Source organism: Diplotaxodon limnothrissa, linkage group LG22, assembly GCF_057381915.1.
Source record: "Diplotaxodon limnothrissa isolate DT_005_m linkage group LG22, D_limnothrissa_male_GT1.1, whole genome shotgun sequence".
NCBI classification, from domain to species: Eukaryota; Metazoa; Chordata; class Actinopteri; order Cichliformes; family Cichlidae; genus Diplotaxodon; species Diplotaxodon limnothrissa.
The window spans coordinates 9,210,269-9,232,283 of NC_140616.1; the positions used below are offsets into that span (position 1 = coordinate 9,210,269).

The 22,015-nt window shown below is 39.9% G+C and overlaps 2 protein-coding genes across 2 annotated transcripts; both read left to right on the forward strand.

Moving 5' to 3' along the window:
• The first annotated feature begins 2,267 nt into the window (after window positions 1-2,267).
• On the forward strand, window positions 2,268-9,723 carry LOC146609389 (putative ATP-dependent RNA helicase ddx6). The gene is made up of 12 exons (XM_085346133.1): window positions 2,268-3,031; window positions 3,123-3,227; window positions 4,063-4,192; window positions 4,728-4,874; window positions 5,035-5,129; window positions 5,241-5,363; window positions 5,771-5,899; window positions 6,166-6,282; window positions 6,543-6,606; window positions 6,708-6,809; window positions 7,708-7,921; window positions 8,996-9,723. The coding sequence occupies exons 1-11, from the start codon at window positions 2,789-2,791 to the stop codon at window positions 7,914-7,916; spliced, it is 1,464 nt and encodes a 487-aa protein (XP_085202259.1). The 5' UTR covers window positions 2,268-2,788; the 3' UTR covers window positions 7,917-7,921; window positions 8,996-9,723.
• Window positions 9,724-14,278: 4,555 nt separating this feature from the next.
• On the forward strand, window positions 14,279-21,717 carry tomm40l (translocase of outer mitochondrial membrane 40 homolog, like). Its single transcript, XM_085346188.1, has 10 exons — window positions 14,279-14,292; window positions 17,362-17,576; window positions 17,667-17,734; window positions 18,121-18,213; window positions 18,295-18,396; window positions 19,559-19,664; window positions 19,815-19,937; window positions 20,022-20,098; window positions 20,185-20,287; window positions 21,577-21,717. Exons 2-10 carry the CDS (start codon window positions 17,363-17,365, stop codon window positions 21,714-21,716), a joined length of 1,026 nt encoding a protein of 341 aa, XP_085202314.1. The 5' UTR covers window positions 14,279-14,292; window position 17,362; the 3' UTR covers window position 21,717.
• The last annotated feature ends 298 nt before the right edge of the window (window positions 21,718-22,015 follow it).

Here is a 22,015-nt window from a genome sequence, read left to right on the forward strand (position 1 = left end):
TAAAAAGTAAAAGACGAACGAACGTTTTAACGGCTCAGTCGCTCGTTAACTTTAGCTCCGTTAGCATAACGTATTTAGTGTTTCTCCTTAGAGGCAGCGTTAATGTAAGATATTAATCAATAAATTAAGGTATGTAAAGTTTATCAAATCCAAAGTAATTGTTTTGGTGTGTTAAAGTTAATTAATTTCAGAGTGCGTTTGGAAAACTGCGTGAAAATTAAGTTTAAGCTAATGTGCAGTCTGAACGGTGGAGGAAAAAAAACTTGGTAAAGTTATGACGCTGTGAGCAGCTTTTGGCAATCGATTCAAACTGTGATTGTTTGATTTGTTTCAAGCTGATTTGAGCCTCAGTAAAGGATAGACTCAATTAAAAAAAGAAGAAAATCCTGACAGTTTGGGCTTCGTTAATCTGAGGGCTGCCACCTGGCATGTTCACCTCTCTAACCTCGGAGTGCTGAAGCAGCGTGTCGCTTTCTGCAAATAACTGCCGCTTTTATTTATCACTGTTCAGGGCAGAAGTCGGCCAACTTTACTAACAAAAGAGCAGATTCTCAACAACTTTAACTAAAGGGGGAAGGGTCTGCAAGAAGCCGAAAACGCAGTTTGAGCTTTTTAATAAAAGTGGCACAGCCTGTTGAGTATGGTGTTTTAATACGGAAATATTCAGTGTTTCTATATACTGAATATTCATTAGTTAGTTACTCTGTAGGTATTCTGTAATTAATCTGTATGCTTATAAACGAACTACTACTAACTGTTCACTTCTTAAAAATATAGCACTATTATTTCACTATGTTGCATTTAGCATCAATATTTAATATGAAATCACGTAAGAATGCTGCCAGTTTAAATAAAGAATTAATAAATATTAGTAACAGTAGATTCGAAAGAAAAGTCCGCTTTGATGATGAATTTTTTTTCCCAGTGCATTTTTGCATCTGTGGGCTTTTGGAGTTTAACCGTTGTCAAATATGTGAGAATGACTGGCAGACTAGGTTTCTGTGTGGCCTGTTGTAGCTGCTGCTCCATTACTTCAAAGCCAACTGACTGTGTGTGTAACATTTCTTCAGAGACACCCTTAACAGAACAGATTAGACTTAAGGGTTAGATATATGTCATAGGTACATCATAACCACAGACCCCTCTGAAACCCAGCTACGTGACTACATGTCACATTAGTGTATTTTGTGATTGATTTGTGTATTGTTTTTGACTGCAGGATGTTGGCGATATCTGCAATTCAATAAGTTGAAATGAGAAGCTGCAGATCTCAAATTTTGTAGGGAATTCTGATGTAGATGATCAGGCATGTCTTTGACACTCAGGAGTTTTAATCTCCTGTAAAATTTGATGGTGCGAATCCTTTTAATTTCCCTTTTGTTTAGTTAGAGGTAGTTTTCAGTTGAAACAGTAGTGGTTTATTGGTGGCATTATGAAAAGTTAAAACAGGATCTGGAACATCCCCACCTACGCTGTCATCTCTGCTGTCACAGATAACGAGCGCTGAAAGTAAATTTATTTACCAACAAAACGGAACAAAAAATATTTGTTAGTGTTTGGGTCTACTTTGGAACAGGTCAACTTTAAAGCTATGGAGGCCACTGTGAGTCCTACCTGTTTTTATGCAAAGAAATCAAATTACAAGTAATCTGATAAGGAGTTAAACATGGCAGCCTGATGGCTTTAAATGCAAACATCCCAAAAATGCCGAATTGTTTGTTTATGAGATCTTGCTTCTTTTTCTCATTTTGTAATCATTATTTACCTATTTTGGGTTATGATGTCATCTTCAGTGCAACTGATGATCAAGAGAGTAAATAGGTAAACTACTTATAACTGGGACTTAGAGTCAGCTGTTCATGGTCATTTAAAAATGTAAAATCTCGTGCTTTTATTTCTTTTAGGTGAGGAGTCTGAGTTGTTGGCTTTGACTCTGAGGAGGCAGCAGGCGATCAGGCCACAACTCTCACACTTCAGACTGAGCTGAAGACCTGTAGTGTCGAAGGAGAGAGGGTCAAACACCTGGAGGAGAAAGGAAACTCACACCCCCCACACACACTGAAGACTCAGCAAGGGTGGAAAGCTTTTTGGGCTTTGGACTCAGTTACCCCTTGTGTGATTTTTGATTTCAGGATCCATTTTTTTTGGAGTGACTTATACCCACACAGTGGAAATAAACAGAAAGCATTACGGACTATAATTTTGGGGAGATACTTGTACAAAGTTGGGCATTTACTTTCCTTTTTTTTTTTTTTTTTTGTCAAGAACAGGGATATTGAGCAACTCTAATGGACTCAAAAGTGGAAATAGGAAATACTGTTCCATTCACAAAGAGAAGTTTAAGTATTGAAGTAAGATTATATTGAAGATCCCCAAGTTCAGATTGCCTTAGTTGTTCTGTTTCAGGACTTGAACTGCTTCAATACTTGTTCACATATAATTTTTCTATATTGTGGACAAGTATATTCATGCATATGAATGCAAATTTCTCTTCATTTTGAAGAGCTCTTCTGTAAAAAGTTTTTTGTTTTTTTTTTTGGTTGTTTTGTGTACGTCAGTCACTCTGTTGTTGAAGGGGACCGAACTGCACGTACGTGTGTATATGTAAATACTACGAATCCACTTCTGTCGTCAGCTTTGGACTTCAAACAAAAAAAGAGAGAGAATATCGTTTGTTAATGCTTTATTAAACTTTTTTACATCTGAAGAGAATTTTTAAAAATTAAACCTAAGACGCAAAAATCTAATACTTCAAAGGACAGAAAAAAAGAAGACAAAAACAGGGAAAATGGCAACCGCCAGAACAGAAAGTGTGGGCCCGGTTGTCATGGGACTGAATAAGCAGAACGGGCAGCTCAGAGGGCAGACCAAACCAGCTGCAGTCCAGCCAGCACCAACAACTCAAGGAAAGACTTTGGGTGCTCCCCAGAAAGCAGGAGGAGCCTCTCAGGACGGAGGTGGTATTAAGTTTGGAGATGACTGGAAAAAGAGCCTACAGCTCCCTCCCAAAGACAACAGGGTCAAAACCTCAGTGAGTTAAAATTTGATTTCAGTTTCTTGTCATGCTTTCGCTTCAGACTAGTTTTCTCCTGATGTCCTAACCATTTCTGTGACCACTGCAGGATGTGACGTCCACAAAGGGGAATGAGTTTGAAGATTATTGTCTCAAAAGAGAACTCCTGATGGGCATCTTTGAGATGGGTTGGGAGAAACCTTCCCCTATTCAGGTATGCTCAATATTTATTATCATTTATCTTCTTTCCAAATAGACCCCATTGATTAACTTACAATTTTATGTTGACAGAAAACCCAACACATGTAACCATTCTGCTGGGCATTTCTGTATTAGACAAACACATTTGTCTGTATTCTGTTGTGTTTTTTTTTTGGGGGGGGGGGAGAATCATTTTTGACAGTATATACGCCAATATCAGTTGATTTGTGCGTCAGCATTTGACTTTTTTTAAAAAGAATAGGTGTTTTCATCCTGTTTCTTTTGTACTCTCTTTAAAACTCATCAAAAATTAACATTAAAAGTAAACATCATCTGCAGCACGGTTGATGTGGTGCACTTTTTAGATCAGGATTATTTCTCATTATAAAGTAAATCAGATTTGTTAAACTTTACAAATCTTGTCTTATTAAACAAATAATTTCCTTAAACTTTAAATATAATTTAACTGAAAAGAAAATATAAATGTGAACTGACATAAAAATGTAACAGCCTGGTGACAAGACAAGTGAATTATTACAAGAATCTAACACAATAGTGGCTTTATCTCCATTACCTAATTTTAACTATCACTGTGGATGATGGGGAAAAAAACCTGGGTTACTTGTACGGTCATACAGTTTTATACATTTTATTTTGTTTGTTTGATTTGAGAGATGCTTACACATGCTGACACAATTCGGGTTGTTTTTATGGTCTACCTTAAAAGCACAAATGCCATGGTTTAAACATGTAAGTCAAAGACACACATTTCATTTGTGTCCATGAAATAAAAAAGGCAAGTATGTTTGTGTAATGAGACAGACGGTTTGCCTGTTGGTTCCTTGCAGGAGGAGAGCATTCCCATCGCCCTGTCTGGACGGGACATTCTGGCCCGAGCCAAGAATGGAACAGGGAAAAGTGGAGCCTATCTCATCCCACTGCTGGAAAGGATAGACCTGAAAAAGGACCACATACAGGGTGAGGCACTGCCTTTGGTTTTATAGTTGGACTCCAAATATAAGCTTTACTGACTACAGTTTTAACTACCTTTTTCTTTAAGGTGTTTTTTAACTTGTGTTGTTTTCCTATGCTTCCATTTTACCTGACATGGCGTTTCCTTCAGTTTGTCTAGGAAACAAAGCACGTGCTATAGAAAGAGAAGCTAATGCATCGTCATTGTCTCGCCAGCCTTGTTTTTTCTGTTGGTTCTATGTTTTTCCTTCAAAGCAGATTTCACACATGCATTGCAGCCCAGATCTTTTCTAGGACTGAGCCAACAGGGATGGACCTCAGCCTGACATTAACCTTTAAGTTCTCAAGTGCAAAGTCTCTGTGATGTTTGAAGGCACAGCTAATATAGCAAGTGGCCATCTTTGTGCTGCCTAGCAGAAAGGACAACTGTAAAACTAAAAAGCCAGATTAATTTCATGTGTGAAAACAGCTTGTGAAATCACATACCATCTATCATGTTTGTAATCTCTACTTCTTTTTTTTTTTTTTTTTAATTTTCCAGCCATTGTCATGGTGCCCACTCGTGAGCTGGCACTGCAGATGAGCCAGATCTGCATCCAGCTCAGCAAACACCTGGGAGGAGTCAAAGTAATGGCCACCACCGGGGGCACCAACCTGAGAGATGACATCATGCGTCTGGATGAGACCGGTAAAGATTCATATCAACCAGCTTTGTGGTACTTTTATCCATGAGAGGTTATGGAGGCTGTCACTCTGAATTCCGTGTGTTATCTGTTGTTAAATATTGTCACAAAATGCCCCGTAAAAAGGAAGTTTTGATGATAATCATAGTTCTGTTTTCACAATAGTGCATGTGGTCATTGCCACGCCTGGCAGGATCCTGGACTTGATAAAGAAGGGAGTGGCAAAGGTGGATAAAGTCCAGATAATGGTGATGGATGAGGTAAATATGAGTAAAGTCATTTCAGAAACTAGCTGTTATTTCATGTATTGTGTTGTATCGGGTAAGAAAAGAGGCTTGCTTCGTGGTAATTATTATTCCGTTTCTCTTCAGGCGGATAAGCTGCTGTCTCAGGATTTTGTGGTGCTTATTGAAGATATTATTAGTTTCCTGGCCAAGAACAGACAGATCCTGCTCTACTCTGCAACCTTCCCCATCAGTGTGCAGAAGTTCATGGTGAGTAGACGGCTAATTACTGCGCTGCTTGTCCAGCCTGCTGGCTCAGAGCCACTTGGCTCCACTTAGCTCACACTGCAGACCGAGCTCCGCTCCTGTCGCGCCCAAATCTGTTTCTTTCTTTGTTGTGGACATTTCCAGGGTTGATTCAGCTAAAGCAAATTTAGTTTACAGTCACAGGATACGATTGCTTTTACTGTTTGTACAAGTCTTTTTTGAAATTCTGAGTATCTAAGCAGGTACTACTTGTGTGGTGGTTTCAGTGACAGTGCATCCAAAAAGAAATTTCTCCATAAAGAAGAGCAGAAAATGATCATGACAGAAATGTCCTAGAAGCTTTTACAGTTCTGAAAACACATTTTTAAAAGCACTGTGTGAACTGTTATCTCTCTGTGTCTTTGCTGTAGGCCAAGCACCTTCAGAAGCCCTATGAGATAAACCTGATGGAGGAGCTGACTCTGAAGGGCATTACTCAGTACTATGCCTACGTCACAGAGAGGCAGAAAGTTCACTGCCTCAACACACTCTTCTCCAGGGTAACCGACTCTCTGTTAACTGCGGTTACTTTGTGACCACAAGTACACTTCTTTCAAAGTGACAAGTTAGCCCGTGTTAATCCAGTGTTTCCTGATTAAATTTTACTCCCTTTACCTTTATTTTTTTATTTTAATTCCTTTCTTTAAAAGGTTTTATCAGATAAGGAAACACAGGCTTATTGCTTTTACTTTCCACAGATGAAAATGCCCTCAAAGGCTCATTCTGAGCTAGGAATAACTTATTTTTTTTCTCCTCTCCATCATAGCTTCAAATCAACCAGTCAATCATCTTCTGTAACTCCACTCAGAGAGTGGAGCTCTTGGCCAAGAAGATCACTCAGCTGGGCTACTCCTGCTTCTACATCCACGCTAAAATGATGCAGGTGAGAACAATGTTTTTATGCTAACAGAACATTAGTGGGCTCTCAAATGAATGACGGGCGCAAAATAAAAGAATATGCCTGCTCGTAATCCTCCATCTATATAAATATTAATGTTAGATTCTTTTAAAACCTTAAAATTACTTTGATCACGGTATTAAAATACCTGAATATTTCAATGAGGAATACATTTTCTTCAGGCTGAAGAAAAGCAAATCCCGATGTTGGATAAGTAATGATTTGCGATCATTTGTTTTCTCCAGGAATACAGAAACCGTGTGTTCCACGACTTCAGAAATGGACTGTGCAGAAATCTGGTGTGCACTGGTGAGTTTTAACTGGAATATCTACTTGTGCATCACAAAAGCCTCAGAGTTAATCCAGGATATGTTGTAGCACTGCTGTAATCTTCTGTTGCCTTCCAATAGATCTGTTCACCAGAGGAATTGACATCCAGGCGGTAAACGTGGTTATCAACTTCGACTTCCCGAAGAACGCAGAGACTTACCTGCATCGTATTGGAAGATCAGGTATGTTTTGTTTTTGTTTGTAAATGTAAATCATTAAAGCTTACCTGCTTTTTTTTTTTTTTGTAAATGAAATTGTTTTCCAGGATGCTTGAAAGTTTATAACTGGCTTGTATTTAGCTAGAAACCATGGCGCACAGCAACCCCTGATGCACAATGAGAGAAAAGTGTTTCTTTTCTTATGTCACAGTTAAAACTCTCATTTTAACCATCAGAGGTCTAAATATCCTGTCGCTAACCCTAAAGCCACAGTTGAAAAGAGTGTCATAGCTTTACAAAAACTGGTGTTACTGCCTGTAAGGATGACAGTGCTGAGCATAAACTGCTATTTGCTCTAACAATTGCCCTGTTTTTAACAGAGTAAATGTCAGGCTTTAGCGCTTTAATCTGTGACTCAACTGCCTTCAAAAAGTACTTTTGTAATTTTACGTCCGTTCTGAACTTGTGAAAGCCGCCTCTGAAAAATATGGTCTGTGTTATGATACTATTTTAAAAACTAAACTGAAACGAGTGAATTCAATCTGCAAAGTAACTGAAATGAAAGTAAACACAAACCAAAATTTCCACATGAAGTGAAACAGGAAAAAGCAAACTAGTTAGAAAGCACAAAACTAAAGCTTTACTACAGGCTTGGACTTCGCAATCTGCATCTGTGACGTCTCGCCACGTGGCACAAGTTGCCAAATTCATGGGGTTGTTTTTTTGTTTTTTCATGTTTGACACGCTCACAGCGCTTCAGACTGTGACTGATGTCATGGTTTTGATGTTCTGATGTCCCTTGGGAACAGTTTCTCTACTGTACTATTTTATTTGATTATTTTTCCCCCACAATATTAATGACATACTTTGTTTTTAGTTTAAACTGGACATTGTATATTAACCACATTCTCATGTTTCTCAGGGCGGTTTGGACACCTGGGCTTGGCCATCAACCTGATCACATCGGAGGATCGCTTCAACCTGAAGGCCATTGAAGACCAGCTGGTGACCGACATTAAGCCCATTCCCAGCAGCATCGACAAGAGCCTCTATGTGGCCGAGTACCACTCAACTAGCGGAGATTGTGACGTGGAGGAGGTCGAGGAGAAGCGCCAACAGGACAGCACCTAAAACAGGTGCGATGCCAAGAAAAAGCGAGGTTGTCTGAAATCATTCACTGCTCCCTATCCCGGGAGTTCTATGTATTGAGCTTCACAGCTATGATGAAAGGTAAATTCAGGGTGATAGTTGGTCAATATTTACCATGATTTTAAATGTGAACAAGTTCATTTTAAAATGCTTTCCTTACCTTTTAAATATATAGTTTAGCATGAGCTAAATTAAATGGCAAGCAACTTTGGGCATGTAGAGGTGGGCAAAGAAAGCGGTGAACTAGATTTCTAACATGGGGAAAAAAATAGAGTTTTATATAAAAAAAAATTGCCAAAGATTGCTAGATTTGTGAAAGATTTAGATCAGTAAAATGAAATGCTGTCAGAGACTACTCGCGCCTTTGTCTCTGTTATGTCTTTGCTGGCACACAATTACATTTATTAATCACAGCTGGCTTAAAAAATAGTTTGCTCAGCGTATGATGGGGTTCTGTGGAGGGCAGTGCACATCAGCTGTACACTACTTTTCCTGAGGCATTGTGAGATGCATTAAATGCTGTAGGGTAGGGGACACATGCCTGGGATTGGCTCACAAAACAGTTTCTTAAATTTTTCTTCTCTTAACTTTGTCATTTGCAGAGGTGGTTATGCTGATGCAGCATATTAAAAATCCGGCCTAAAATCTCTCCCAAAAATCATAACAGCTGTAGCTTTGTCAGGATGGACTAATCTGTTTGCACAAAAGGATGTGTAAAAAAAATTAAACACTTAATGACTGAAATCATGGAGCGAGGATCAGCTGATCCATGGAAGAGTTTGCAGCAACTTGCCTTACCAGTTCTGTGTCGTGTTTGTTTGGTTTTTTTGGGGGGAGTTTTTGTCAATGTGTGGCCTTCCACTTGCTTTATCAAAGTCATTCTTACCCCTATGAGGACAAATGCCATGTAGGGTATAATCTTACTCAGACTGAAAGATAGCCGGACTCACTATACAGCCCACTCAAGTGAGTAGTGAATGATTTCAGATGCAGTGTGGCTCCTTGTGTTGGTAACTTGACTGACGATGTGCTCCTAATCCATGTTTTGTCCTCTTCCTCAGGACGCTGAGACACACCGGGCTTTTGCACAGACATCAGCGCTTGCACCCAGGCTTCAGGCAACTCTTCATTTTTACATTCGTCACTTGTTTTCCGAGCCTGTGGAATGGATGTCTTAAAAAAAAAAAAAAAAAAATCAAACAAAAAAAGAAACAAAGGCTGTTTTTATTTTGGAGCATTTCTTTAGCTTTTCCTCAACAAGAGCTGCCTCATTATTTTATACATTTAGAGGTTTAAAGTGTGCTTTGCACCAAGCTGGGACCGCGAGAAAGCTTAACAATTCCTAGAATTAGAGAAATGAGCTGTTTTGAACCCGTCGCCTTTGGAGACAGTTTTCACTTCCAGCAGCAAAGTTGGTCTATTTTGGGTTTTTTTGTTTTCTTTTGTTTTGTTTTGTTTTTTTTTTAAAAGTGGTGCACTTACACCAGCCATCACTCTGTCCACTCACACTGCTGTGGTCACTTAAGTGCCTTACTTGACTCCCGTGTGCACTCATCCATTCATAGCCTGCTGCCGACTGTCACGCAGCAGAGTACGAGCACAAAGACGAATCAATAGTAACCTGAGTTTATTGAAACTTTAGTCATTATGCAAAGGAAAAAAGGACAACACACTGCTCTCCCGCTGAGAGGTGTGCAGAAACATGGCTCAAAACCATCCTGAATGTGAACGTTTGTTTTTAATGTGAACGTTGCAATAAAAAAAAAAAAAAAGGGCAGCTTTATTTAAATACTACGTGACTGTTTTTCCCTTCCACCATGAATAAAACATGAGCAGAGCTAATGTGAGAAGACGGCCCCTGTACTGATTCGTAGAGTATGTTGGCCTGCAGATACACACAAGCAGCATGGGAGATGAGTAGCAGCTTCATTAAATTAAAGCTGTTGTTCTTTTACAGCTAAGAAAAAAATATATATATTGACTGGTAAATAGTGTAAATCTATTGGTCGCTGTAGCTGCTGGATGAAAATATGTTCTCTTTTCCTGAAAAGGATGATGCATTCAAGACTCATTCAAAACAGCTGATAAATGAGCTTCAGCATGTCCACGATTGGTGCAAAACAACACTTTTAACTTTTTCTTTCCCCACACAGCTTCTGTTTTTTTTTTTTTTTTTTTTGGTTTTTTTGGGGTTTTTTTGTTTGCTTGTTTTTTTGTTTGTTTGTTTTTTAATCGAGGAAACGCACGGTGGAAATGTGTTTTTAAGCCCTCATGACAAAATTAACGTCGGTGAATGTATTAGTTGCCAATAATAGCTGTGCAGCCCGGTGGTTTAATGCCAAGCTCTTCACGTTGCTGCTGCAGTAGAGGCTCCGCTTCAGGCTTTGCTTTAATGAAATACAAACTGGATGTGAGCTGGTTTCATGAACCACAGAGGAATGAAACCCGCTCAGTCTTTAAAAGACCACATATAAAGTCAATTGGAAACAACTAATTTTTTTTTTCTCTCGTGCGGCAACAATTTTTTTTTTTCTCTCCACAGCCTACACATTTTTTATTTTTTTTATTTTTTTTTAAGTGACAATTTTTGTGAGGGGTAGATTTCTTTTAAGCAAACTTGTAGCATCTTTGAATGGGCAGCTGATTTTTTATTTTTTTTTTATTTTTTATTTTTTTTTCCCTGCCCCCTCACAGATCATCACGAATTATTAAAAAGAAATTTTGCTTTTTAAGATTTATTTTTGTTGCTCTAAGCAGTTTGGGGGGTGGGGACAGGGTGAGGCTTTAGCACTGGGTAACCTTTGGAGTTTTTGGGGTGAGTTTTGCAGAAGCCAAGTGTTTTATCAGATGCTCACCGAGCATCTTGAATCATCTCTCTGGGACTTAAAGCATAGTCAAAAAGCATTGATTTTGTTTTATTTGTAATTTTTTTTCTCCCCCAGAAGTTGGGGGAAAAAAAGAAAACTTGTTTATGTTTTGACTGCCAGAGAGTTACAACAAACAAACAAACAAGAGTTTGTGGAAAGTGATGAAGCACTGTGATCTCCTTGAACCTGTTCAACGTTTGTGTGATGGAAGATCAAAGTGCCGTGATTTTTATTTTATTTTATTTTTTCCCCCAGTAGGGCAATCTTTATACGAGGTATTCTGAATCATTTTGAGGAAAGAAAATGGTAAATGATTCATTGTTTACACTCGTTGTTTACAGTTATAAAAGGAAAAAGAAAAAATGAAAATGCTTTGCTTCATTGGTGGAAGAGGAAGTAGACTTGTATTGTTTCCTTTTGTTTTCCTTGAAATAGATTTTCAGGATTTACATTGAAGCAAAACCAAAAAAGTTGAATGTCGTATGAGCGAGTGTGTGTGTATTGACTGATCTGGGATATCTGTGTGCGCGTGTGTGTGTGCATGTGAGTTGATTGATGTGGGATCTGTGTGTGTGTGTGTGTGTGTGCGTGCGTGCGTGCGTGCGAGTTGATTGATCTGGGGTGGGTGTGTGTTTGTGGGTATGTGTGTTTTAAAGAGTGTGTGTGCAGTTGATAAGGAGTCATCGTGTTTACATGCAGCCTCATCCAAACAGCTTTATCTCTGTGGATAAATCCAACAGGTTCAGTTGATTTGGAGCCAAATTTGTTACTCATGCATGATTTTAAAAGAATCAAACTGACCTGTTGTTGTAGCTCGAGGCTGCGTGTACGCGAGCTTATCGTGCAGACTGTTTTGTTGGTCAAGTACGATGTCTTAAGTATTGATGTGGGTGTTTACAGTTGTCAGGGATGTGATTTGTTTTTTGTTTTTTTGTTTTTTTTTTCTCCTTTTGTTTTTTTCCATCTCCCGCTTGCTCCAGAAGTTGATGTTTGTGGACACACAAAATAATTTCTAATGAGATTTTCTTTTTGTTTTCTTTTTTTCCCCCTTCAGTGGTTTGTGTTCCTACTCACTTCCCTGACAGTCAGTCCATAAACTCCTCTGTGACACAGAAAATTAGATATTTAGCTGAACACCCGAGATCTTTGTGAAATGGTTGGATTTTTACTTTAGGGATGAGATGAAATGAATCTGCCAGCTGTTTCTTAGCTATATATTTGCTGTTTGCGCAGTCAGTTGTAACATTCTTACACTCTAAAGTAACGAGCGCAGTCTCATTTCGACTCAGTCGAATGTTTTGAATTGGGGGGGGGGGGGGAGAGTCGTAACCGATAGAAACTACAGCATTAAGTCGATGTTGTTTTGTCGGGCTTAACCTGTCACAGAGGAAGTTATGCTGAATGTAGTCATGAATGTTGGTTTTTGTTGTCGTCATAAAGTCTTTGTATGTGAGTGTTGGCACTCTTTAAATGGAGTGCTGACAGGGGTGGGAGGCAGGGATATTATCAGAAACATATTCAAAGTTAAAATCAGAGAAAGGGTGAGGACTTGGATACTATAATGAATTTTCTTTTTTCCCTGCTGGTGTAAAACAAAAGTTAACATCTTAATGTGGACTATTAGTGTTAAAGGCTTAAATGCCGCTAATATTTCTACCGTGGATTTGCTGCACTAAAATAGACTCGACCACTGCTGCTGGAGGTTTTTGCCAGATTTTAATGACACACTCAGCAGATTTGCTGTAAGCTGAGCAGCAGTCCCCCTGCAGCTTCGATGCAGAACAGTGGCGGTAAAATTAAAAGTAGATGAAGACAAAGTCGCATGAGTAGAAGTGGGTGCTTATGATCTAAATTGGCAGATAAGTGTTGGTTTAAATTATCCTTTTGTTGAATTGTTCTCCTTCCTTGTACTTACTGGTACTTTTTTTGGCCCTGTTTTCCTAAAACCATGACTAGATTGGACCTGAATTGGTATAAAACAAGATTCCATGTTTCCTCCCTCTTTCCCATAATTTCACCCATTTTTATTTTCACTGAAATGATTTTGATTGGATGACATTTAAAAACACGTTCTTCCATTGTTACTATTAAAAAATGCTTTTGGGTTTCTTTGCCTACAAAATGCATTAAAGAGGCACAAGGTATATTCCAGCAACTCTGTCCTCAATTGTTGTAACATGGAAACGCATATTCAGGGCCTGATAAGAAACTCAATAAATTGACCTGAACTTTACTGGCTGCTGTTGTTGGCTGTTTATTTCTCCACCTTTTTGATTCCATACAACTTCACACATACTTTAGATGAACATCTGTAGCGACCTGATGGGACCAAGCTAAACATGTTGTGCTCTGAAGATGCCAAAAGAAGCAGAAAGATCTGAAATGTCAGTTTGTTGGATTGTTGGCAGTTCTGATTCCACAAATGTTTTTCCAGGATATTTTTAGGGCCTCTAACAATCTGATGAGTCAGACACTGAATTTAAACATTTCATTTTTATGACTACTGAGCTATCCAAACCCTAGTGATATGCTGTATTTTGGGGAGAGAGGTGGGCGGATCAATACAAATATCGATAGTGTGGACACTAATGCTGGTACTCGTATCTGATTGATATTAGCACAATAGGATTAAGACCTTGTGTCTATCCTCTAAGTTCAGTATATAACCCATTTTTATCTGCATGTGAATTGTGGTAAATAAAATATTTTTGGGGAAATGGAAAAGCCACACCTCAAACATACATTATGAAAAATATCTGAACATCTATTTTTATTTATTTAAGTAATTATTACAGAAGGTATGAATCATGATTTAGTGGTCACTCAAGCTACCTTTATAGGTTAAACTTGTATCAGTGTCCTTCTTGGTATCAGCCCTGTATTTACTTGGTGTGGGCTGGATACCAAAGTTTGCAGTATTGCACTTCACTAGTGGAAGATGATAGTACATTTTTCTCTGTGTACTCTGGGTTTGTATGTGTACGTCTTTCTCCACCTTGCTAACTGTTCATCTACTGTTTTGGGCCTCCAGCTAAAAAATGTAAAGGTGCTGCTCGTTGTGTAGCCATAATGGGACAGAGGCCTGTTGTTTGAAAACAATGTTTTTTGTTTGCTTGGAGATCCTCAGGCTACCTTTTGACCTTGAAAGTATTTCTTCTTCACCTTTTACTACAACCGCCCTTAAAACTCCAACCAACCGCCCGCCTATTCTCTCTTAATCGGCGTCAGCGCCCCGCCCCCTTACGGCTGACCGTTCCTTGTTTAGCCAATAATGCTTGAGAATGAGCATTACATCATCTCGAAGCCCGGCCTGCGATTCGTCAAGGACGCCTCATATGACTGATAGATGACTTCGTCAATCATGTCCGCGGATACATGCTCCTTCATCCAATCATCATTTTGCATTGACGAAAAAGGCGGGGCTCCCGCGTCTTCTTCGTTGGTGCCATTGGCTTCAACTTCCGGCTGTATCGTCCTCTGGAAATCACAACGTGAGTAGCATTTGAAAGCTCTGTATTTTATATAACGTGACGCTTCAGTGGAAGCGTGTTGGCGGTTTTGTTCGGCAACTTTTGTCTCACAGATCGGCCGCAGTTTTCCTCCATAAGCAGCAGCGTTTTATCTCCAGGCTGTCAGTTGCTGTTTGTAAAGCTAGCCAGCAAGCTAATCAGGTGCTAAAGGAGCTAGCACGGCTAACGCATTCATGCTTTCTTATACATGAGGCAGTTCCCATTCAGGGTGTTAGCTACAAAAAATTATGAGAGTATATAATAATTGCTGGTTTGTGGACATTTTCATTCTTATTGCATCATTGTTAGTTTAATTTAACCGCCTTCTTTTTACCTTAACTGCAAATGAATGAGTGTGAGCTGTGTGGAAGGAAGGTTAAAGGGACACTACACCTATTCTGCACATGTTCACTCATGAGCAACCTGAGGCACTGCTGTTTTAATGCTTAATTAGTTCAAGCAAACGCTTCCCAAACTCCGAAAGGATCAGTTTGATCTGTCACCGTGATATGCTTTTACATAATTATAAGTTTATGACTTAATGGCAACATCAGAGAGAAACGGGATCCTCCTAGTGGCGCTTGGCAGGTGGTGGGACAGAGTGGTACAGGGTGCTGCTGCTAAAGGTATAGTGCTGTGAAAGAGTAATTACCCCTTATTGTTAAGCCAAACTGTAATTAATCACATTTTTTTGGAAAGTTGAATTGACTTTCAGTAGCCACACCCAGGCCTGATTAATGCAAGAGCTGATGAATTATCAGATCACTTAAATAGAACCTCTGACAAAGTGCAGTAGGTTAAAAGATCTGCAATCATGCAACGATCTACAGAAAACCAAGAACAGATGAGAAACCAAGTTAGTGACATCTGTCACTCTGGAAAGGGTTACAAAGCAATTTCTAAGCCTTTGGGACTTCAGTGAACCACAGTGAGAGCTAAGCTCATTATCCACTAATGGAGAAAACTTCGAACAGTGATGAACCTTCACTGGAGTGGCCAGTTTACCAAAATTACTCCAAAAGAAGTTACAAAAGAGCCAAAAACAACATCTAAAGAACAGCTCTCACTCTAACCCTCACTCAGGGTCAGAGTTCATGATGAAAAAACACAAGAAAGAGACTGGACAAAAATGGCATCCAGGATTTTTACTAAAACGTCTTAATGATCCCCAAGATATCTGGGAAAATATTCTGTGGACTGATGAACGTTTTTAGAAAGGTTTGAATTCCTTTACATCTGAAGTAAAAATAACACAGCGTTTTATTTAAACAAACAACATATCAAACATATCAACAGTCAAACACGGCAGTGGTAGTGTGATGGTCCAGGGCTGCTTTGTTGCTTGATTGCAGTTTTTGCTGCCAATGGTACCTAGTTATTAGGTATAGAGGGCAGGTAGTTTTTTAGAGCCAGGTATGTTTGGATAACGTTATTCCTTCATAATTAAGAAAAAAAAAGAGAAACAAGAAAGGGCGAAAAAAAATCTACAGCTCTGTATGTTCACACTAATATTTTAAAGTGTATGCGATTTATTACTGTCATTTTGGAAACTATGCTGACTTGAGTTTTTAGTGTGAAAACAGAGGGGTGGGCTACAACACAGGTCTGATGTAGTCAGACTGACTTTGTGTTTGCTGGTTCAACAAAACCAGAAACCCCTGTCAAAGACAACAAGTGTCACAGTAGTGGTTATCATCTTTCCCAGCCCATGCTTTCGGCTCCAAGCTCTGTGTACTAACATAAAAGGCTGTGTCATTTGACGCCTCTGCACAAATGGATCCCTTGAATGCAAGCTGCTTCAGTGATGTTATCAGAGAATAGGGGATGCATATAAGATAAACCTAAAGGTATTCCTGGTGCTGCAGAAAATAATTCATTTTCTGAATTCATTCAAAAGCTGCTATTTTCTACATAATTTCAGTGCTTGTGGGGCCTATTTTGTAATGGTTTGTATCACAGATTTGTTTTGGGGTGAGTGGAAATGTCTGATCAGCCATTATCTGATTTATATCACATTTAGAGGGAGGAGAATTGGTGATGGTTCCTCTCAGTTTTAAACCCAAATCTGAACATAATCTCCTCTGGACCAGCTCATGTCCTCAGCTGAAGTCACCACAGTGATCTTACCAGGTTAAGAGAGTCACCATCATGACATGAAAACTCTGACTTTAAAACTCCAGTTTTGTTCAACAACATACCCTGCTCAAGTCACTCAGGACTATTTTAAGTGTGGAGTGGACCGATAACTCAGCTCATTAACTTTTTGCCGTCCTGGGGAACTAGAACCAGCTCAGGATGATTGACTGGTTGGTCTAAATCATAAGACTCCAAGCTTATGAATCCCTTGTATCCATACTGAAGTGCTTTTCTGACAGTTGCTAAACAATAGCATCTGACTCTTTGTGGTGGGGCTCTGTTACTGTGCTGGGTTCAGTTTTGATGCTCAAAGTTAGTTGATAATGTTGTAATTGATATGGATAAAATATGAGTAGTCTCTAGGTTTGCCTGTGTTATTGACATATTTGTATTATACTTATACTAACAGTGCTGATTGTTGAAAAGAAACCTATTCTGCTCATATCGAGCTCCACATGTTTACTGCAGAGGCTTTACAGCGTTCTAGTCCAAAATAATCCATGACCTAGGCCTTTAATTCAGGGCCTTGATATACTCTCAGTTCCTCCCCCATCTGTAACTAGCTGCTTAAGCTTCTTTTCCTGTAAGTCAACATTGTTCTGATTGGCTGACCCTCACAAACAGAAGGTTAAAACAGTAAGTGGGTCACAGACAGAGTTATTTGCCTGGAGATATTGGGGATATCAGCTATTATTGACATCATACAGCACAAAGAGTAGAAAAGCTGCTGGAACCATGACTTGAGTGCGTGTTGTAACAGTATATATACAGGATATGAGAGAAAATGAAGAAAACCATAACAAGTTTCCTTTAACGTTTCCTCAGCTTGTACTGGCAGTCTGTTATTGCGTTATAAATCAGCTACTCACTCTGTCCTTCCCTCTCTGTCTCTGTGTTTCTGTCCTGGCTATTCAGAATGGGCAGTGTTTTGGCTGCCAGCTCCCCCAACCCACCACCACCAGCCTCGGGCGGCACTCCTGCCCCTGGCTTGACGGTGCCTCCGGGCTTTGGGATGCCTCCAGTTTCCGCAGTTATACCCCAGACTGGGGAAACTTCTGCTCAGCAGCAGGAGTCAGAAAATGCTTTGCCCAATCCAGGGGCGTTTGACGAGTGTCATCGGAAGTGCAAAGGTAAGAGGAGCAGATTGAAAAAAAATGTTTATTGGAGTGGAATGTCTGTTTGCTCTCGATTTGTCTTACCTGTGTGTGTTTTCTCCTCAGAGGTTTTTCCTTTGCAGATGGAAGGCGTGAAGCTAGTTGTTAATAAAGGTCTTAGCAATCACTTCCAGGTCAGTTAAGCTCATTTAACCTTGTTATTAGCTTGGCTAAAATTGGCTGTCTCGACTGATATCTGTGTACCCAAATGTTCAAGGATGGTGTGATGAAGATAGTTAGATTATATACACTTAAGATTCCCTCTGTCTGTAGAATGAGAGGGGGAATAAATACTGGAAGCAAAATAAGATTGTGTCAAACTTTGGCATTGACGCAGGTTTTTACAGTCATTGCATGACTGAAGCGATTCTCCTTTATGTCGATTCATGAAGTCCAGCAACATATTTCAAACTCAGATTTTACGGTGTCGTTTTAGTCTAAAGTTTTGCCGTCACTGGACTGTTTTCAGCGAACTGTAATAAATGTGAATAAAGTGCATTTTTAATCTGCGTGCTTGCAGGTGATTCACACTGTGCTGCTGAGCACCACTGGAGATTCCCTCTACAGGTTCGGTGCTACGTATGTTGGATCGAAGCAGACGGGTCCAGCAGAGGTGTGAAGCCTTAAATTCAATGTGAATCTCATCTTTACGCTGTGGTTTAAACTGTTATACAAACACTCTCCTGTTGTTCAGTCTTTTCCAGTCATGGTGGGAGACATGGACAACAGCGGCAGCCTTAACGCCCAGATCATCCACCAGATCACCAACAGGATACGATCCAAAGTGGCCTTCCAGGTGAAACCTCTTACTGCTGTCTGGACTTTTTCCCTTTAATACAACCATCAAAATGTGTGGGTCGAGTGGGGCTCTGCAGTGACTCTTGTTAACAATTCACTGCAGTTTTTAGTAATTTCTTTAAAAATAAAAATGTTTTACTCCATAGAAAGAAAATAATAAAAACAATCCAACCAACTTTGGCCGTCTAGTGTGCCACCATACTTTTTAATAGATCATTCAACAGTTCAAACAAGTTAAAGGCTTTGGACTTTATCAGACTGAGCCAGTGTTTTAATATATTTTGAAGTCTTCACAAAATCACAGTTTACACTTTACGAATGATTGATTTTGGGGGGGGGGGTTCCCACTAATTTCAGACTAGAGTCAGCTGATGTTTTTATATATTATATAAAGGCAACGTTTGAAGACCTCCCCAGTACCCTAAATGGCCAATTTTGACACATAAGTATATATTAATTAAGATGTGTTTGATGACTATAAGAATAGTTTTCAGTTTTTCTGAGGGTAGCTGCCTATGCAGAGACCACCCTCTGTACCCTCTGTTGCAGACCCATTTAATTTGTTCCATAAGCAGGCCTGAAATATTACAGAAACCTCTCTGTTAAACAAACAGCCTCATGGATTACTCCTAGTTGGCTTTCAAGGGGTAAAGACTAAAAGAATGTGTCATGTTGGCATTTTTTTACTTTTTACATTTACAGTTTATTCATATATTTTCCGTTGTGATAAGACGTGCCATTTTGACATAAATCCCCTCGGAGCACTTTGTGCCAGTCACATTTCCAGTTAAACCTGCTTTCAGCTGGTCCCTTATTCACCAGGGGGTCACCACAGCAGGCACCTCTGCATGTTTGACAGATTTTTCCACCAGACTCTCTGACACAACCCTGTGGGATAAAACTAGGGATGCGTCACTTGTTAGCAGCCACATTTCCAGTTATCTTTGATTATTAAGCACCAGATGTGCAGAGTGTCTATATCTGCTCCATCATTATACAGTAGAAGTTGCTGGGTTTTTTCATGGTCAGATTCTTATTTTTATCTTTATTTTTTCATGTGGCGAGAAGTTTCTACGCTCAAAAATATCTTCTGAGATGTTTCCATTTTATGTGTTATTGTTCTTGCATGATTCTAACTGTTAAATATGTTGTATCCTCAGACACAGCAAAACAAATTTGTGAACTGGCAGGGCGACGCTGAGTTCAGGGGAGAAGATTTTACTGCAACTGTCACGCTCGGAAACCCAGATGTCCTTGTTGGCTCTGGTAGGTCATCGGTCACAGATGCTGTGCAGGTCACTGTTACTGTTGTCTGTTCTTTTAAATTGGTGAAAAGCAGCTATGTAGTCAGACAAAAACAAAACTGTGATCTGCATCTGAACATCTGTTGTCATCTTGCTGTCGTGCACCTGTCAGGTATCGTCGTCGCACACTACCTCCAGTCCATAACGCCGGCTCTGGCTCTGGGAGGGGAGCTGGTTTATCACCGCAGGCCTGGAGAGGAGGGCTCAGTAATGTCTTTAGTTGGCAGATACACAGGTGAGACACAGTTTAAAGATTAATACAAAGCCTGAACTATAACGTCAGACACATGTCCTAACTGATAGATTTACTTCTCTGTAGGCAACAACTACATCGCCACTTTAACACTCGGCTCAGCGGGAGCTCATGCATCTTACTACCATAAAGCCAACGATCAGGTAACCGCATCCGCATGCATCCTTTTTGTAAGAAAGGACTCAGTATTTTTACAGTCGGCCTTCATGATGATCGGTCTCTTCTACAGTTACAGGTCGGTGTGGAGTTTGAGGCGAGTGCCCGCATGCAAGACACCAGTATGTCGTTTGGCTACCAGCTAGATGTCCCTAAAGCAAATTTACAATTTAAAGGTAAAGATGTGCACGTTTGGTAAAATAATTTCAGGAGAGCAGTTTCATCTTCATCCATCGCTGCATTTTATTTGCAGCCAAATTTTTGTGACAGATTATAGAACAAAGTCGACGTTATAAATGTGCTTTGTCATTTATAGCGTTTTTAGAGTTTTTATAAACCTTGTGGTGTCAAATATGAGCTGTGAAGATCTGAAGTTGCTTGCATCAGAAATTGCCCACCTAGCAACAAAACTGTGTCCCAGTTTTATAAGCCCCTCAGAATTTCCAAATGATTATACATTAAAAAAAAAAGGTAATTTTAAAGCAGTCGAGCTTAAATCTGCCCCGTCGTCCCATCCTTAGGTTGTTCACTTCTTCCAGGGTGAGTATAGGATGTATTTGATGAGTTTTGGCTCTCGAGCTGCTGTCTCACTGCTCTTGGTGATGAGGAACTGACGAGGAACTCTCATCACAGCCTCCAGACTGTGCTGACACCCCCACACACAGCTGGTTAGGGCACCACTGCTTCATTGGGTTAGTTTTGTTTGAGTGAAGTTGGATGAGTTTTGGGATAGTGAATATATTGGACAAAGGATGCTGAATATGGAGCTGCTGGGAAAGAGAAGATTCACGGATGTAGTGTGGCACAAGGATGCTGGGATAGTGTGATCTGCCTCCTGAAAGAAGACAAATTTGGAGTCAAACTAGCATCACAGCAGCTTGACAAACCCTCATGGTTTATGTTCTGTGAGATAACATTTGTGTTTTTTGTCAATGGGATCTGGTAGGTTTACCAAACAGAAATGTAACTGCTGCAGTAAGAAAATAAGTCCTCATTAGTTTTTATCTCATCCAACCAATGGACAGATGAGTTTGTGGTGTGGCGAGCTTACACACAACGATCCCTTGTTGTGTGTCCACTTAAATTGTGCTTAAGGTCATACTGCTGCCCAATAACAAGAAAGCGACTCACTTTCTGGACAAGAACCGCCATTAAGGCAGAGGAGGCCGCTACAGTATTCTGCTGAATGATAGATGTTGCCACATTACTGCCACATAATGCTGATGTAGGAAGAGAAGAAGCCAGAACTGGAAGCAAAGACATTGCTGGGTGTATTTTTCCCCCCCACAAAGTCTCATCCCAGTGTAATGTTCCAAAATCATTCAAATGGAGGTAAAAACTGACACGATCACACCCAGCTGTGAAACGCACCAGGTTAGAAAAATCCAGAGGTGTACATATACACAAAGGCTTTCTCAATTTGAGAGTTTTTCTTACTTTAAATCTGCCGTTCTGCCTCTTTCAGGTTCAATTGACAGTAACTGGATAGTTGGGGCAACGTTGGAAAAGAAGTTGCTCCCGCTGCCCCTCTCTCTGGCCCTCTCCGGCTTCCTCAACCACCGCAAAAACAAGTTCCAGTGCGGTTTTGGCGTCAACATCGGTTAGGCCGACGTAGTGCCGGCTCACAAACGGCGCAGACGCACCACTGACCTAGAGACTTTACCACGGAAACTGCCGGTGACCTCTTTGGTAGCTTTGACCAATAATTATAGTGCTGGTTTCCTCAAATCATTTTTCACCACATGTGGTGAATATAAGCGGTTAATATAAATTTACATTTGACTCTAATCCTTAAAGACGAATCCCCTCGATGATCAGTAGTGTGATGAATAATGTTACCTGTCAGGAACAAGCAGACCCTCGTCATAAACAGACACATAGACAGCAGGCGGACGTAACATTAG

What these genes read in the sequence shown, in the direction of transcription:
- tomm40l (XM_085346188.1), top strand. Translation starts at nt 17,363, where the DNA reads ATGGGCAGTGTTTTGGCTGCCAGCTCCCCCAACCCACCACCACCAGCC. An exon ending in GTGTCATCGGAAGTGCAAAG is followed by an intron (nt 17,577 to 17,666) that starts GTAAGAGGAGCA and finishes TTTTCTCCTCAG; the next exon opens with AGGTTTTTCCTTTGCAGATG. An exon ending in AGCAAATTTACAATTTAAAG is followed by an intron (nt 20,288 to 21,576) that starts GTAAAGATGTGC and finishes TGCCTCTTTCAG; the next exon opens with GTTCAATTGACAGTAACTGG.
- LOC146609389 (XM_085346133.1), top strand. Translation starts at nt 2,789, where the DNA reads ATGGCAACCGCCAGAACAGAAAGTGTGGGCCCGGTTGTCATGGGACTG. An exon ending in CATGCGTCTGGATGAGACCG is followed by an intron (nt 4,875 to 5,034) that starts GTAAAGATTCAT and finishes TTTTCACAATAG; the next exon opens with TGCATGTGGTCATTGCCACG. An exon ending in TCAGTGTGCAGAAGTTCATG is followed by an intron (nt 5,364 to 5,770) that starts GTGAGTAGACGG and finishes TCTTTGCTGTAG; the next exon opens with GCCAAGCACCTTCAGAAGCC.